General features: G+C 57.8%; 2 protein-coding genes across 4 annotated transcripts; one reads left to right on the top strand and one right to left on the bottom strand.

Moving 5' to 3' along the window:
• Nucleotides 1-2,003: 2,003 nt before the first annotated feature.
• MISP (mitotic spindle positioning) lies at nucleotides 2,004-7,237 on the top strand. Of its 3 annotated transcripts, none has more exons than XM_084302693.1 (5): nucleotides 2,004-2,119; nucleotides 3,806-5,948; nucleotides 6,383-6,594; nucleotides 6,815-6,853; nucleotides 7,086-7,237. In XM_084302693.1, the coding sequence occupies exons 2-5, from the start codon at nucleotides 3,935-3,937 to the stop codon at nucleotides 7,170-7,172; spliced, it is 2,352 nt and encodes a 783-aa protein (XP_084158819.1). In that variant the 5' UTR covers nucleotides 2,004-2,119; nucleotides 3,806-3,934; the 3' UTR covers nucleotides 7,173-7,237. The 3 variants fall into 3 exon arrangements, with proteins under 3 accessions (XP_084158819.1, XP_084158820.1, XP_084158818.1); XM_084302694.1 differs by having other exon boundaries at nucleotides 2,020-2,080; XM_084302692.1 differs by having other exon boundaries at nucleotides 2,061-2,132.
• A 3,011-nt stretch (nucleotides 7,238-10,248) lies between these two features.
• LOC311219540 (uncharacterized protein) lies at nucleotides 10,249-14,962 on the bottom strand. The gene is made up of 2 exons (XM_084302706.1): nucleotides 14,056-14,962; nucleotides 10,249-11,353 (listed from the first exon to the last, which is right to left on the bottom strand). Exons 1-2 carry the CDS (start codon nucleotides 14,771-14,773, stop codon nucleotides 10,518-10,520), a joined length of 1,554 nt encoding a protein of 517 aa, XP_084158832.1. The 5' UTR covers nucleotides 14,774-14,962; the 3' UTR covers nucleotides 10,249-10,517.
• Between the last annotated feature and the right edge of the window lie 220 nt (nucleotides 14,963-15,182).

Raw genomic sequence — 15,182 nt, 5'->3', positions numbered from 1 at the left:
GTGTCCGTCCCCGGAGCGACGCTGACAACACAGGAGGGAGATGTTCAAGTACACCCCGCCGTGGCAGGTCCTCTGTGCCACCCTGGAGCCCAGGGCGCAGGTAAGGGTGGGCAGCCTGCCTGTCACCCCCGCACCGCCGCGTCCCCGAGGTGGCAGCAGGGGACGGGGAGGGGGCACCGGGATGCTGGGAGGAAAGGGAGGCTGCTGCAGCTGGCGGGCACGCACAGGTGAAGATGTGGCAGCCTGGGCTCCTGCTTGTCACAAGGGGATGGTGCTGGGGTCAGGGCCCCCCGGGGACCACCGCTGTGCAGCCGAGGGTCTCTGCCCGCCTCCAGGCTGGTGGGGGTCCCACGGAGCTCGCCCCAGGCTGGGCTCAGGGAGGGCAGCGCCGGTGCTGGGATCCCAGGGGTCATTCTGGGCAACGGGGCCCCGGCCCTGCCCGCTGGCAGAGCTGCCCGGTGCCAGCCCCGGGCTGTGCACACATCCGCACCCGCCGCAGGGTGTGGTGCTCGCCCGTGCCCCGCGGCCGCTGGCGTGGACTTTGTCTCGGCCCCACGGTAAAACAGGCACCGCGCTCCCTCCCGGAAACGCACAGCCGCCCGTGGCCGCGCCGGAGGCACCATCCCCGCACCCAGCAGGTGCCGGCTGCTCTCCCTCAGGAGCGGGACGGGTGCCACAGGCCGCGCAGGGTGAGTCGGGTTTCCCAGTGCCTCGCAGCTGGGGCGAGTTGGGATTTACACCCCTGCCCTGCTCGGGCCTGGGGCCGGCAGCCGGGGCTGGGCCGTGCGAGGGGAGCGGAGTCTGGCAGGGCGCGGGGCTGTGGCAGGGGCCGCAGGATGAGGACGTGGCCAGAGGACGAGGATGGGGACATCCTGCCCCAGGTGCAGGCGCAGCGAGGGCAGAGCACGGTGGCACGGGGGGCACCACCCAGGCCGGCCGTGGCGCCTGGTGCCAGGCCGGGCAGGGTGCCCTCGGTGCTGGCTGCTGGCGGCGCTGCCGGGCTCCAGCATCCATGGCCCAGGGCAGCAGGAGCGCTGCAGCCACCGTGGGTCTGTCCTCGCCCGTCAGATACAACGGCTCGAGGTCTCTGTACCGGCACAGGGGCTGCTCCCCGCTGCTGGAGCTGCTTTGGTTGGTCCCCAGGCAGGACGAGGGCTGAGGGGGCTGTCAGGGGCAGCGGGGCCGGGAGCACCGGGGCTGCCACGGCAGCGAGGGCGCCCGCCCCAGCCCTGCCTGCGCAAACAGGGGGTTATCAGGCAGCTGGCACGGGGAAAGCTGGGCCGGGAGAGGCCCCGTGGTGTAAACAGGAGAGTGCGAGCGGCCTCAGCGGTGACTCCCTGCTGTTTGCTCAGCCCACGGGCTCCTCCGCACGGCTCCCGGCAGCACCCCGGGGCCAAACTGCGGCACCCGCAGCTCCCTGAGCACTGGGGATGCTGGTGGCCAACTGGCCGTGCCCCCACGCTGCCTCCCCGCTGGGGGCTGCCTGCTCGCAGGGAAGCAGCACGAGCTCTTCCCCTGTTTGTGCTCCTCCATGGGGAGATCTCAGCCACACAGCCAGGGTAGAAGAGCGGCTGGCACCCCCCTGCTCTTTGGGGTTTCGGGGCTCTTCGGTGCTGCAGTTGTGTCCGTGGAGAGGCAGAGGGTGCCCAGAGGAGGGGGTAGCGGTGCATTAGCACGCCAACACGGTGCTGCAACGCGCAGCACGGCGCTGCCTTGGCACACGGCCACGTTGGTGCCCCAGCACGCTGCTGTGCCGGTGCACTGCTCGTTGGTGTGCACCAGGGGCCGTGGGCCAAGGGCACGGAGGCTGTGCAGGCGTGGGAGCCGTTGGCAGCAGGGCTATGGGTGGCGTGGGGGGGGGTGGGAACGGGTCATTGAACCCAGGCCAGCGATGAGCCCAGCTGAATTCTTGGAATTCCTCCACGGGGCTCAGACTGAGCTTATCAGGGCCACGCAGCCCTGGGCCGCCCCGGCAGCACCCACACCCCACCGCCACCCGGCCAAGCCACTCCCCGAGGACGCAGCTCAGGCGGGTGCCACCCTGGGGCACGGGGACCCCCGCGCCGATGGCTCCAGGACAGTAAGTGCAGCACTGGGGGCACCGGCGCCACGCAGAGGGGTGAGCGCAAGGGGTACGTGCGTACCCCAGCCCTATCCATAGGTGGTGCGGGCGTGGGGGCTGCCTGCAGCTCGCTGGCTCGCTCCTGGGTGTCCCAGGCGTGCCGGCAGGACTGGGGGCACAGGGGCCTGTGTGCACGGGGTGCGTGAGCACAGAGCAGGCAGGGGCCGGGCAGGCGATGCCTCGTCTGTGCCCTGGGTTTGTGCCAGTGCCACCAGGTGCCGCAGCCCAGGGACGTGGTCGGGAGCTGGGACACTGCCTCCCCTGCCCCTCGCCGGTGGGTGCCACTGCTGGGCACAGCAGTGCCACGAGGATGGCAGTGCTGTGCCGTGCCCACTGCTGGAACCCCGGGGTGGGGGGACCCTGGGAAGCACCCGGTGCGTGTTTGATGGTGAGGGTGGCCGATGGGCGCTGCGGTGCTGCCCAGCCCAGCTCTCCCCAGTCCTGCACCCCCAGGGCTGAGCCGGGTCAGGCTCTGTGGGCACGGCTCTGCCTGGGGCTGGGCCTGCTGGGGGTGTTGGCCCCCCCGCTCCTCTCCTTGCCCCCCTCTCCTCCTGCTGCCAGCAACCCGAGCTCCCCAGCGCTCCCAGCAAGGACTTTTGCCCCCTCCAAACACGATTACCCGTGGGCAAGTTTTCATTACCCGTGTCACCACAGGCTGTAAACGGGTAATAATGAGTTATGGGAAGGAAAATAGAGGCTGTGGGAATCCAGCTGGGCACGGAGCAGCTGGGGGGGGCATTTCCCAGCAGAGCCCAGGCCTGTTACTGCTGAAGACAGTGGGGTTAAACTATGCAGGGGCATCTCCCTGCGCCCTGCGACACCCCAGCTGCCCCTAACGCTGTCAGCGCTGCCCAGCCCCAGGTGCTGCCCCCCGGGAAAGGCTGAAATAGCCCCGGCTGAGGGCTGAGGAGGGGCTGTGGATGCTGCAGGGGATGCACGGCCACAGCTCCCCGACCCCCACTTGGGGAAGCGGTGGTGGGGTCGTGGTGACAGCACTGCTCACCTGGCCCCCTCGGAGCTGCGGCATCCCACTGGGACCAGTGTTCCCTGCTGGGGGCAGGGACCCGCCTGGGCTGCCCCTCCCTGCCCGGGCACCCACTTTGTCACCGAGCTATGGCCCGGTTGGCAGCGGGAGGACCCACACCAAGGTCAGGGCAGGCATTTCCTCCCGGTGTGCGTGACAGATGGGTTAAAGTCCCATGCTTTTTATGAGCCATGAAACCGTTTTTATGATCCTTGCTGTTTCAATAGTCTCAGAGACTTGGAGCTTCCTTCCCATAAACACGCAAGGAGAAATTCCAGGCAGAGGTGGGCACGGTGTCATCAGTGCCTGTCCCAGCTGTGGGCACACGTCCCCGGTGCCACCCACGGTGGATGTGTGCCAAAACCCACGGCCAGGGCGAGGACAGAGGGGACTGGGGACGGGATCTGGATGTTGGCTTTTGGGCAGTTCCCTTTGAGAACAGAGAGCTGACCACTTCTGTCCAACAACTGCCGTTTCTGGGTAAATGGAGCAAATTGCTATTAAGACGTCTTTATCTTGCCTTACTGGTGTCTCCCTGTGGGCTCGGATATCACCTGGGCACTGCAGAGGATGAGTGCTGGGTTGGGGAGGGAGCTGCGCCGCTCCGACTTCTGCTCCTTGAGCTTCTCCCGACGGCTTTTCTCCCCTCCCGCCTGCAGGGCCAGCAAGATCCTGCCCTCTGCTCAACACCTCTTCAGGTGAGCCCGGAGTCCGAGGGTGCCCGCGAGGCCGAGCAGTGCCCCCAGCCCCAGGAAGGTGCAAATTTGGATGCTGACTCCTGCCAGGAGATGGACAGGGTCACCAGGCACCTGGTCTTCCAGCTCCCGCAGACGGCGCACCGACACGACCACGCGCCCGCGGATGGCGACGACGACGTGTTTGGGTCCTCTCAGTACGGCAGCCAGAGGGTGGAAAATGGCTACGAGTGGAGAACGAGGCTGAAGTCGCCCTCGTATTTCCTGGATGGTGGAAAGGACGTCTGGACCCCTTCCCCCGACAGGGAGTCCAGGCTGGAGGTGGTTCGGTCGGGAAGCCTGTACGACCTGAGGGCTTACAGGGGTGAGAGGAAGCCCTCGAAGCTTTATGAGGACGACGAGCAGGAACAGTACAGGCTCCATCCACCAAACATCTCTCCCGAGAAAGCAAAGGAGCTGGAGGACGAGAGGAGGGAGGTGATCCGGGGGCAGGTGGTGAGGAAGAGCTCCACCATGGCCGAGAGGTGGAGCTCCATGGATGAGCTGAGCTCCATCAACGCGGGCGCGGGCGGCCAGGGGGAAGGCAAGCACAAGGGCACCAGCACCTCCAGCTTCGGCATTTACTTTGACAAGGCATCCTCGGGGAGGGCAGCAACGCCCATCGACCCCGAAAGCATAGACAGGGAGCAGATCAACTTCGCCGCCGCCCGGCAGCAGTTCCTGATGCTGGAGAAGACCAGCCCGGGCTCCCTGCTCAGCCCGGGGCAGCACGCCGTGTCTCCGAAGCCAGAGGCGATGACAAGAATCTCTAGGCAAGAGTGGCAAAGTCCTGAGACCGCCACGAAGGCTGAGAGAGGTTACGGCGACGCCGGTGTGCCCAGCCAGGGCAGGACGGACACGAGCACTTACCAGGTGTACAACGTCTCCTACAGGACGCCCGTGAAGGCGGAGGGTTACGCTCAGGGAAGGGATGATGCCGGGAGGTTATATCACACCGGGAAAACATCCAGCCTGACCAAAGCGTCGTCCAGAGATGACCTGGACTCTGGCTTGGGGGAGATGTACACCGAGGGCAGCACAGGCTACGTCAGCAATGGAAGCGTGGAGGCCTTCAATGGCATCGTGGAAGTGAGGAACAGCAGCAGCAGCCCCGACAAGGAGCTGAAGGCCAGCAACGAGACGCCCATCGAGCGGGAGATCCGCAGGGCACTGGAGAGGGAGGAGAACCTCTGGAAAGAGAGGGGCATCCAGCGGCTGACCTCCAGCAGCGAGCTGGTGGAAATCCAGACCAAGCCTCTGCTCTCCATGCACGCGTCTCCTGTTCCGGGCAGGAAAGGGAAGGACAAAAGCCGCGCTTCCTTCTACGTCCAGCGGGAAATAGAGCAGGAAACCAAGCGCGAAGAGGATCTGAAGAGGCAAGGGCGGCTGCTGGGGCTGTATGACCGGGGGACGCAGCAGGAGCTGGACGAGCGCAAGAAGGTGTTCGAGCAGGAGGAAACCCCCCCGCCCAAGCCGGCCCCCGCGAGAAGGGCAGAGGAGCGGAGGAGCTGGGTCCACGAGGAGCAGCCCTCGAGCCACGGCTCCGGCCCCGCGGAGGACACGCGGGCCGGGAGAGCCCTGTCCACCCACACGGTGACCCTGACGCGCTCCCAGGCGGCCCAGCCCCACTCCGGCGAGAGGGGCCGCGGGGAGCCCCCGGCGCACGACCACGCTTCCGCCAGCGCTGGCAGATGGGCACGTGAGGATTCCCAGGGAGGAAGGCTTCCCGGCTCCACCCCGAGCCCCGCGGGAGCGGGCGTCCTGCGCAAGGAGCACTTCTCCTTCCCCTTCTGGAAGCCCAGGATCTCCTTCGTGGACGACATGGGGACGCAGAGCCCGCTGAGGAGGGAGAAGGGGCCGGACGGGGAGGACGGCCGGGATGAGCAGTACACGCTGAGGACGTGGAAGCCCCAGACGTCGGCGCTGATCGAGGAGGAGATTCGGAGCGACCTGCAGCGGGAAGAGGAGCTGCAGGAGCAGCGCAGGCGGCGGCAGCAGTTCGAAGGCTCCTCCCTGGGCAGCAACGACGGCTTCTCCAGGGAGGGCTCCCACTCGCGCCACAGCTCAGGTAAGGGGAGGAAAGGCATCGCAGGAGCGGGGCAGGCAGCTGCGTCTTGCCCCTGCCCAGCGTGGCTCCGAGTCCCAGCAGGAGCCCTCAGGGGGTGGGCAGGGAGCCCTGGGGTGCCCGTGTGGAGGGAGGCGAAGCGACGAGGGAGCAAGATCCCGAGTCACAGCCTGTGCGAGGTGCCCCTCGCAGCTGGAGGCGGCCTCGCGCTGCCCTTTGGGATGATTTGACAAAAGGGCCCAGAAGTGCCCGGTGCACGCATTGCCCCTTCCTTGGTGCTGGCACCCAGGGGTGGGCTCCCGGCGGTGACCACAGACCCACAGAGGTTCGGCCCTGGGGCTGGAGCCTGGCCCCGCCGTGGGTGCCTCCATCCCCGGGGTCGTGCTCCCTGCAGCCCTCGCAGCCCTGGCAGCCCGGCCCCTCTTTCTCTCCCCAAGCCGCCTCAGGTGCCAGCGGCAGCTACTCGGTGTCGGGGTCCCCGGTGCCCACCCCCTCCTCGCGCCAGGCGGGGGTCCTGGGCCTGGTGTCGTCCTTCACCCCGCTGCGCGTGGCGGCTCCCGGCCCGGACAGCAGCGACAGCCTCAGCCCCGACTCGGCTCACTCCAGCGCCTTCGAGGAGAGGAGGAGGAGGATGAAGGAGGACGGCAAGGTGAGCGCACGGGTGCTGCTGGGGCTGCCCCGGGGGCGGCAGCGTGGGCTCCCTGCCCTGCTGGGTCTGGTGCTGGAGGCTGGGGGGGGTGGAAGGGCCCTGCCGTCTGCTGGGGGTCCTGGCCCAGGGGACCCCCGCGGTCCCCGTGCCGTGCTCACACGCCTCCCCCGGCATCCCCCTGTGGCCATGGCTCTGAACCTCTTTTCCTTCCTTTTCCCAGTACGCAGGCATTGAGCCCGTGGACAAAATCAACACGGAGGTAAGGCCCCTCCTGCCCCTGGGGGACGGGGATTGAGGGGCTCAGGGGGTCCCTGCCCGGGGCCGCTGCTCCAGCCCCAAGCGGCCGGGGGGGGGCAGGCGCCGCGCGGGGCCGGACGCCAAGGGCGGGAGCCCCAGTTAGGGGGAGGGCAAGTTGTGCGGAAAGGATTGCTTTTTTTTTTTTGTCCATGAAAGTGTTTTTGTGACAAATCGTGCTTTCTGGTCCCCCCCAGGTGGTGGAGAGCACGCGGGTGGGGCGGCACAAGAGCGCCATGGCGCAGCGCTGGGAGGCCGGGCTCTACGTGCGGGACGAGGACTGACCCGCGCCGGGCAGCTGCCACCCGCAGAGACTCGCACATCACAAATTGCATCCGTTTTTAATAGAACAGATGATCCTTCCGATAAATTAAACGTGCTCGTTTGTGTCCCCCCCCTTTCCCCTGAGATGAAATAATACTTATGTAAGGGGGTAAGAATCAGATCACTTTCTTTTAATTTCTTCTGCCAGGAGACAGCTAGATGAAGAGAAATCATACGGTAATTTAACTTCTTTCTCATTGCAAGCTGTGTCCCTTACAAAAACAAGTTTTATTTTTGAGTGGTTTTAGGTTTTCAGGTGCTGCAGCCCCAGCCGGGAGGGTGCCTGGGCTGGAGCGTGCCGCTGGATCAACACCGAGCTGGGAAATCGAGGTTTCTGATTAAGTCAGGCAATCTGCTGAAGCGCAGTGATATCTAACATGTATTAATGCTGTTTATTTTGCTAATTTATTAAAGAGTCATTACTCTCATTCCTCCTGCTGTGTTGTTTGCCCAAACGCTCCGCTGGTTCTGCAGCTGGGGGTTAAAACGAGTGCGGGTGTTTCGGGAGGCCGGGGCCGTGCCTCCCGCTGCCGGCACCGAGGGGCGAGGGGGCCCCTGGATGGGGCCGGATCCTGCCCACCAGCCCCGGAGCCTCCCCGAGAGGCCGAGCCGTCAGCAGGCAGGAGCGAGCGCGCTGCACCTTGCACGGGCCCCCTGCGTCCCGCGGTGCTTTGAGCTCAGCCCCAGCTCACGCTCAGGGAGGTTTTGGGAGCCTCGCGGGGGTGCAGCAGGTTCCCTTCTGCTGCCGCTTCCCCTTTGGGCTCACACGGACGGCGGGGTCATGGTACAATACATACAACCCTGTGTATGAAAAAAGAAAACGGTTTTGCAGAACCCTCTGGGTGCTCGCTTCTCTTGCCAAGGGCCAAACTGCTCCTGGCGGCTCCAGCAGGGCCCCGCCGTGCCTCCCGGTACCCCCCGGGACGGGGCCGTGCAGCGCCCGCTGGCACCGAGCTCGGGCAAATTAATTTGTCTGCGCTGGATCTGGGTCTCTGCCATAAGCAACTGCTTCTTAATTGAGATGCAAAGATGACAAGCAGGGGGGGAGCTGCGGGATCATCCCGGGTGGTTCTCTGTTCCTCTTGGGCCCCACAATGAAGAGGGGAAAGGACGGGGCCATGTCCAGCCACGTCTCTGGGAATGCCCTGCGTGCTCCTGGGCAGCTGGAGACACCGGGCAGCTGCAAGCCCAGGGCTTTTGGTCGTGCTTCTTGCAGAAAATAAATGTTCCTAGAAATCGGGTTCCACCAAATATGTGCATTAATGCATTTTATTAAACAAGCAAACAAAATTGGGACACTGCCTTGCTTTAATTCTTCTTTCAAAGTAGAAGTGTTTCCAAGTCCCCTAACCGAGGCCTCTCAGAAGCCCTTTTTGCAGAAGACACTGCTCCTAGCAACAGCCTACGCTGGGTAATTTCCTAATTATTTAAAATGTTTACAGTGCGAGCTGCCGTGACATGCGCTGGGACAGTTACTCGAAATTTCTGAAAACGCTAGGCCCTCGCTTCTACACAACGAAACATTTCTGGGGCTGATCCTTTCTTCTGTGAGCAGCAATTAATAAATACCCTTGATGAGATCTAATTTAGCCATCTACACAGGATGCTACTCATCTGTTTGACGTGCAGTTAACCAGAAATTTAGCTTAGAAACACTGTAAGACAAATAAAAGGATCCACAGATATCCTCCCACGTATAGAGGCAAGTGACTTTCCCCTGGCATGTGAACGCGGCGAGCGCGGGGTTTTGGGGAGGGTCGAGGGCTGCTTTCCCTCCCCAGGCTCCTTCCCACCGTAAGGCGTGGGGGCGGCAGGGCCCTGCTCGCGTATTTACTGCGTTTGCTTCGTGTTTGCTTTGTTGTTTTTTCCCGCAGCAAGGCGGAGAACCAAGAGATGCCGGTGTGACTGTGAAAGGATGAAGTGAATTCTGCTGACTAATTGCGCCACCTGGTTTTTGAGGCAGCAGCCTTTCATTAAGGAGCTTTGGGACGTGGACTAAACAGGTCAGCACAGAGGAAATAAAAGGCTGACCTGCCTGCTATCTTCTTGTTTCATCCAGCCAGAGTAAACCTGAGCCCTGTGGGAAAGGGTTTGCTCTGGCTCTCAGTGCCTGGTTGCAATTTGCCACACAGAGCTCCACATGTGGCCGTTCCTGAGCTGGGCATGGAAGGTTTGCAGGTTCCTGCAGCTGCTGCACTAAAAACGCAGGCTGTGGTGGGCAGCACGAGGAAAGCTGGAAGGCTCTGAGCGTTTGATGGAGTGAGTTTGTCTTTTTTATGGCTCCTCAAGCATCTGTGAGTTACTTGGTGATGTTAAACTTGAACGGGGCTGCTTCTGGCGAAGGCCTTGGCCACAAAGGCCTCCTTAAGAGCCCCTGACTGGGGGCTCAGGGGGATTTCAAACGCCCAAAGCCTGCACAGGGCCGGCTCTGTAGCCGGGAGCACCGGCAGGCTTGCTGCAGAAGAGAGCAGTGAGTGTGCTGGTGTTCTGGGAAGCTGTTACCTGGTGGTTCAGGCTTACTGGTTCACCCTTGTAGGACAGACAAACAGTACTAAGTAAGACTTAATTTTATTAGAACATGTCAACAATTCACTCCAACAACCGGACTGTAAGAGTATATTGACCGAACAGCTGAAAGAAGTTGTTTAAGTCTACTGAAGGCTACTTATGTGGCTGTATTTAGTGCCCTGGGGAAAACGCCATAAAACTTTTCAACGCTGTCAGATATTTAAATAACTTTTAAAAACAGTCAGAGTTTCTTAAATCTACAAATCTTTCATTAAGAAAAATGACATAAACCTTGTTGAAAGTATTCCTATGAGCTATGGATTAGCAGCTGGCAAACACGGTATTTCATCATCCTCCTTCCACCCCACAACGAGCTCACGGTATTTATCCCTTTATGATGGGCTGTGACACAGCAGACTAAATACAGTTTGCAAGTGTCAGCTCCCCTAAATACAAGCACAGCTTGTTATTCAGCTGCAGAGCCCTCTCCCTGGCAGTGCAGCTATTTTATCATGTCACTAATAATAGAGTAGAACGTTAACTTTTCACGTTTGTAAAAATAGAACTCTCATATTTATTTAACTTACTGAATTACCAATTCTGTTAAGAAAAAGAACAATAGAAGTTTTTCACTTCTCCTGAAAGCTAAAGTAATGCAAATCTGTAGATGTTGGAAGGTGACACTGAAGGGATGGATTTTCTCTTCAACCTCTGCTAACTGTCGCTACTTAAACCTTTCAAACATACTTTGAAACAGGCTCCTAGCCAAGTGGCACAACAGAAACCAGCGGCTACCTTTACTTCTTGGCCTTCTTTTCAGCTCCTTTGACTTGCTGGATAATAACTTTCAGCATCTTTTCCATTTTGGATTTTGTCAGTGACTTTCTGCAGTACCACACTTGGTCCCACATGGAGTAGAGGGGCTTGGGAGACAGGTAGAGCGGATCGTAGTCGTGAAGCATGTCCAGCGGCCTCTTCTTAGCGTACTTCTTGTAGTCCTGGATCGGACAGTTATCTGGGTTGTCAGGCCTGGCAAAGAGGTGTGCAGCTGCTTCCCCCGTAGTTTCCTCTGCGTGGAGGTCGTTCTTCCACGCCAGGTACTCCAGCCCTGCCTCATCCTTTCTCAGCACCAGCTGTCCCCAGTACAGGTTCTGGCTGTGATTGTGTGTGCTTGCCCCAAACCCCCTAATGATATTTATGAGCATCAGGTGCAGAAAGCCCTGAGGGGTCATCTGACTCAACAGCCCGTTCTTACGAAGGACATCCACGTTTTCATCCGTCAGGTTCTCTAAAATAGTCCACTCTCCCTCTCTCTCTTTTTGAGACAGATGCTGACGCTTCAGTTTTAAGGCTTCCTGAGACATTCTGAATTCCGCTCCTTTAACCACGCTGTACTCGTAGTTGTGATCCTTCAGGTATCTGTCAATGCTGCTCTGGAAGAAGTACAAAGAGTTGGCGGAAAAATCCATGCCGTTTTGTTTCTTTGCGGAGCTGTAGAACCAGGCCAGGTAATTATCAAGGTCTTCAGGTGGCAGCTTGTAGATCTCGCGCGCTTCAGAGGGGCAGTGTAAGACCAGCCAGTCTCTGAAAATCTTGATGTCGCCAGCATTCCGGTTTTTCTTCTTCAGCCCATCTAAAAGATAAGAAACAGCACTGTGAACAGCACGAACTAGCAAGATCAGCAAAATAAAAGGGGGCGCAGAACAATGTTCACCTCCCTTTGAAAAGTAAGTCAGACTGAGACTGTCACGGACCCCTTCCCTTAAAGCTCTGGCTTTATCTGTGTTCTCAGCCAGCCCGCGCTGCTTGACAGCGCTGCTCTAGGCAGGACTGCTCCCTGCCCTGTTCCTTCTCGCTTGACTGGTGAATCTGCATGCTATCAGCAAGGTAAATGTGAGATTCTCTTTCTTTTAGAATCCTGTTCAATGGGGACAGAATGATTGCCCGGTGAGATTTCATCACTGAATGGGATTGTGGGATTCACCGGGTGGAAAGCACTGGTGCAAGTTTTATGGGCTATCTGGGACAGCAGCAGGACTGGAAACGGGAGTTGTCGTTGGTGGCTTGTCCTTACGTTGGCGAGGGACCGAATTTCACCCCCGCTGACTTTGGAGCTGGTTCTGTGTGTCTGTGGGACCGCTCCCGTACCCACTCGCTGCGGTGCTGGCCCTGAGGCTCCAGCAGTCCCGAATGGCCTCGCTGTCCTTCAGCAATTTGCAGCTACTCTGGCAGTGCCTTACGGTGACTGCAGGGGCCACGCTTGGCTCTGCTAAAATAGCTGGGAGTTGGCCTGTGCTGTGATCTGCCTCGGGACCGAGTGGCATCCATCTCGTATGTTCAAAGCCTTGTAGCAGACGCTATGTAAAACACATTTCAAAGCGTTCCCCTGCACGGAAACCTCTCCAGGGCAGGAGAGCTCTCATTGTGCAATAAAAACATTAATGAAAGTTAGGGGTGAATAGTAAGGAAGCAGCAAAAGATGAGTAAAAGTGTATTTTTAAAAAAGGGTTGCCAGGATTCCAGTTGGGTTCTTTCTCAAGTTGCTATGGCAATACCACATCCACCTAGTTCGATGTAGCATGAGAAATTAATTCTTTGGATTGCTGAAAAGCTCCATCTGCTCGCCTGTGACTCTTCCAGGGCTGGGGAGGGGTAGATTAAAAAGGGTTCTAGAGCCAACACCTAGAAATTCCCTTTTGTACACCAAATTATTTTGTACCCGCTTAGTTGTTATCTTAAAATGCTGTGGCGGGATTGAGGTGGATTCTACTGATCCCTACTGATCCCCGTGCTGCTGTTCTGGTGCTTTGCCTTTGTTACTGACTGATCTACGTGAAGAGATGAATGGCTTGTAAATCAATACATGCATGCAAAGGCCTCGCTTGAGCCATAAGCCATTTATCTTGACAGGAACAGCGATTGCACAGACGTTCCCAGGTGAATTCCCCGTCCCTCCTGATGATGTACGTTGTCAATTACAAAAACAGTGCTCATGAAACTGCACCAGTGTGCATGGTTGTGGCTACGCAAGGCATGAAAACGTAACGCTGAGTGCATTGAGGAGGACCACTGGTGCTTTAACTACACCCACTGTGGTACAGACAAACCCCACGTGCTCTCAGTAACCTGCTTGCTCTTAGGGGCTGCTGGGCTGTGTGGGTACACGGGTGTGGGGGACTCAGTGCGTGGAGGTGAGAGGCGTGCTCTTGGCTGCTCTTCCTGTTAGGTGGAGCCAGGGCATTAAGCTACTGGAAGGAAGAGAGATGCTCTGACTTGAACCAGATTTTCAAAGTTTGCCTCCGTGTTTATGCCCAGATGCTAGCAGACAAAAACGTAAAGATGCCGAGGCAGCAGTTTACCTGGTGGTACTGTGCGACACCACCTGCAGGCATGCAAATCATAGAGGCAAATGTTGTGGCTCTGCCAGAGCATCTTTAAAGTCCTGGGCATTTGCATTTTATTTGAGGTGTTTAATCATTAAGTAACGTGTATGTACCTGGCATCAAGGATCCGGTGCATAACATATATCCTAAAACACGATCACTTAAATCAATTTTATTGATAGCTTCCCCACTGCTAGCATCGTTGTGATAGTGTCTGCACGCTGCGTGCCAGCTGTTCCTTCTCACGCAGACGGTGTCTGTCCCACAGCAGGATTAGAACAGCCACTGGCTGGGCTGTTCTCATGACTTGGAGTCATTTAAAATACACTGTGCGTGACTTAGCCTTGGTGTTGGAAGCTCCCTGGTAAGCAGTGGATCTCGCAAGTTAACGTTTGTGAAATTATATTTTCCCCCACTCCAGCAGGATTCCAAGGACAGCATGCAGGAAGATACCAAAAATTTTGGTCCCATTGCTGTCTCTGGGATTTTTTGTCATTGACTTCAGTGAAGCCAGAGATTCAGCCCCAATTTCTCCATTTCACTGCTTTAGAAGTTACTTCCTTGTGCTTTTTTCTCTTGAGACCAGAGTTCATGTCTCTGGTTCCAGCTTCTCACAGGGATTCTCTCTCAAGCACAGCCAACACGCTGCATGGTGATACTGAACAAAATGAAAGACCGAAGTATTCAAACTGGATATTTTAGGCTGGGCCACAGCCAAGTGTACATTCGGGTAGCACAGTGAATGCCATCATCTACTGAAGCGATGATTGCTTAAGCTAGGAACCTTTTTTAGTCCCTTTCGGTAGAAATCGCATGCCCTCTATCAGCTGCACTTATTTTGATGCCCCAATACAGATTTTGGCAGCTCTACCAAGTCCCCCTCCAGGTGATTAACAAAACACGCCCACATGCCCACCAACGCTCCCAGGAATAAAGCTCCAGACTATCTTACTTTTGTTTGAGGATGGATGCTCCAAATTCTTGTTTTCTGGGCTCAGTGAGGCTGAGTGATGAGCTGTAAGCTCAGACACCGACGGTTTGCTCCCCTCAGGAGGGTTTTCAGCAGCATTCCCACTGAACCCTGTTCCTGGTGTGCCACACTCGGGACAGCACAGTTGGAGTTGCTGCTGGACATCTACAGAGGTTTCAAACTGAAAGAATGTCACAGAGGTGGGTGACTCTAGTTGGGCTTTTGCTTCAGTGCTGGAGACAGAAATTTGTTTTAACGGTTCCTTTGGTGTTGCTGACCCGGTGGAATTCCTTGCTCTGGAAGTTTCACTTGTGAACTCCACAGGATTAAGAGGACCTTGACACATGAAGCTGCTTTCCAGGATCTTCTGATTATTTACAGGGGATTTTAGAATAGAGAGAAGAGTTAAGGGTGGCTTTTCTGTAGGGGCAAAGCCAGATGTGGGAGTGGCTGGCTGCTTGGGAATTGCAGTCTTCTGATCATGATGCATTTGCAAATCTACCTCAGCAGTTACACAGCTAGTTGGTGGTGAGTCTGACCAAATATTCTGTCTGTCTCCTTGGTTTTCTGCATCCGATACGTGCTGTTCATCATCAGAGATGATTTGTGGATCTTCATTGCTTCCTAGCTTCACTGTACGTGCGTCTGTTTTGATTTCACCTTTGGACACACGCTGTTCTGCTGCAAAGCAGGGTTTCATGGATTTGTTGTTTTTCTGATTTTCTCTGGGTGCTGGTTCGTTGTGTACTATGTAGACTGTGTCATCTCTTTGTTGAGTGACCCCTGGAGATCTGCTACGTGATCCTGTGGCAGCAGTGTCTCTTCTAGCCCTCTCAAAAGGTGAGGTTACCCTGATCCTCTTTTCACCTGAGTTAGCTTCCCTCGATGGAGCCTCGCAGGACGTTTGCCTCTTTCTCTTTTCTACAGCTTCATTCTCTTCTCTGCTTCTGAAGTGTAATTTTTCACACGGCCAGTGATATGCGTGTCCACCCCCACACATCCACAGGATAGAATTCTCTCTGCTGGGATGACCCGAGCTCTGCACCGCTTCCAAGGCTGGGATTTGTTTGCAGATATTGCCATGAGTGTGTGCCCAGGTGACGAGGTTG

The sequence above is a fragment of the Netta rufina genome (genome assembly GCF_964035555.1).
Source record: "Netta rufina genome assembly, chromosome: 28".
Lineage (NCBI taxonomy): Eukaryota > Metazoa > Chordata > Aves > Anseriformes > Anatidae > Netta > Netta rufina.
This window is presented reverse-complemented; position numbering and strand designations above follow the sequence as displayed.

Excerpts from the sequence above, each read along its gene's own strand:
- MISP (XM_084302693.1), top strand. The coding sequence starts at position 3,935 with ATGGACAGGGTCACCAGGCACCTGGTCTTCCAGCTCCCGCAGACGGCG. Across the intron at positions 5,949-6,382 it reads CCACTCGCGCCACAGCTCAG|CCGCCTCAGGTGCCAGCGGC; the intron begins GTAAGGGGAGGA and ends TCTCTCCCCAAG. Across the intron at positions 6,854-7,085 it reads TGGACAAAATCAACACGGAG|GTGGTGGAGAGCACGCGGGT; the intron begins GTAAGGCCCCTC and ends GGTCCCCCCCAG.
- LOC311219540 (XM_084302706.1), bottom strand. The coding sequence starts at position 14,773 with ATGAAACCCTGCTTTGCAGCAGAACAGCGTGTGTCCAAAGGTGAAATC. Across the intron at positions 11,354-14,055 it reads GCATCCATCCTCAAACAAAA|ATGGGCTGAAGAAGAAAAAC; the intron begins GTAAGATAGTCT and ends CTTATCTTTTAG.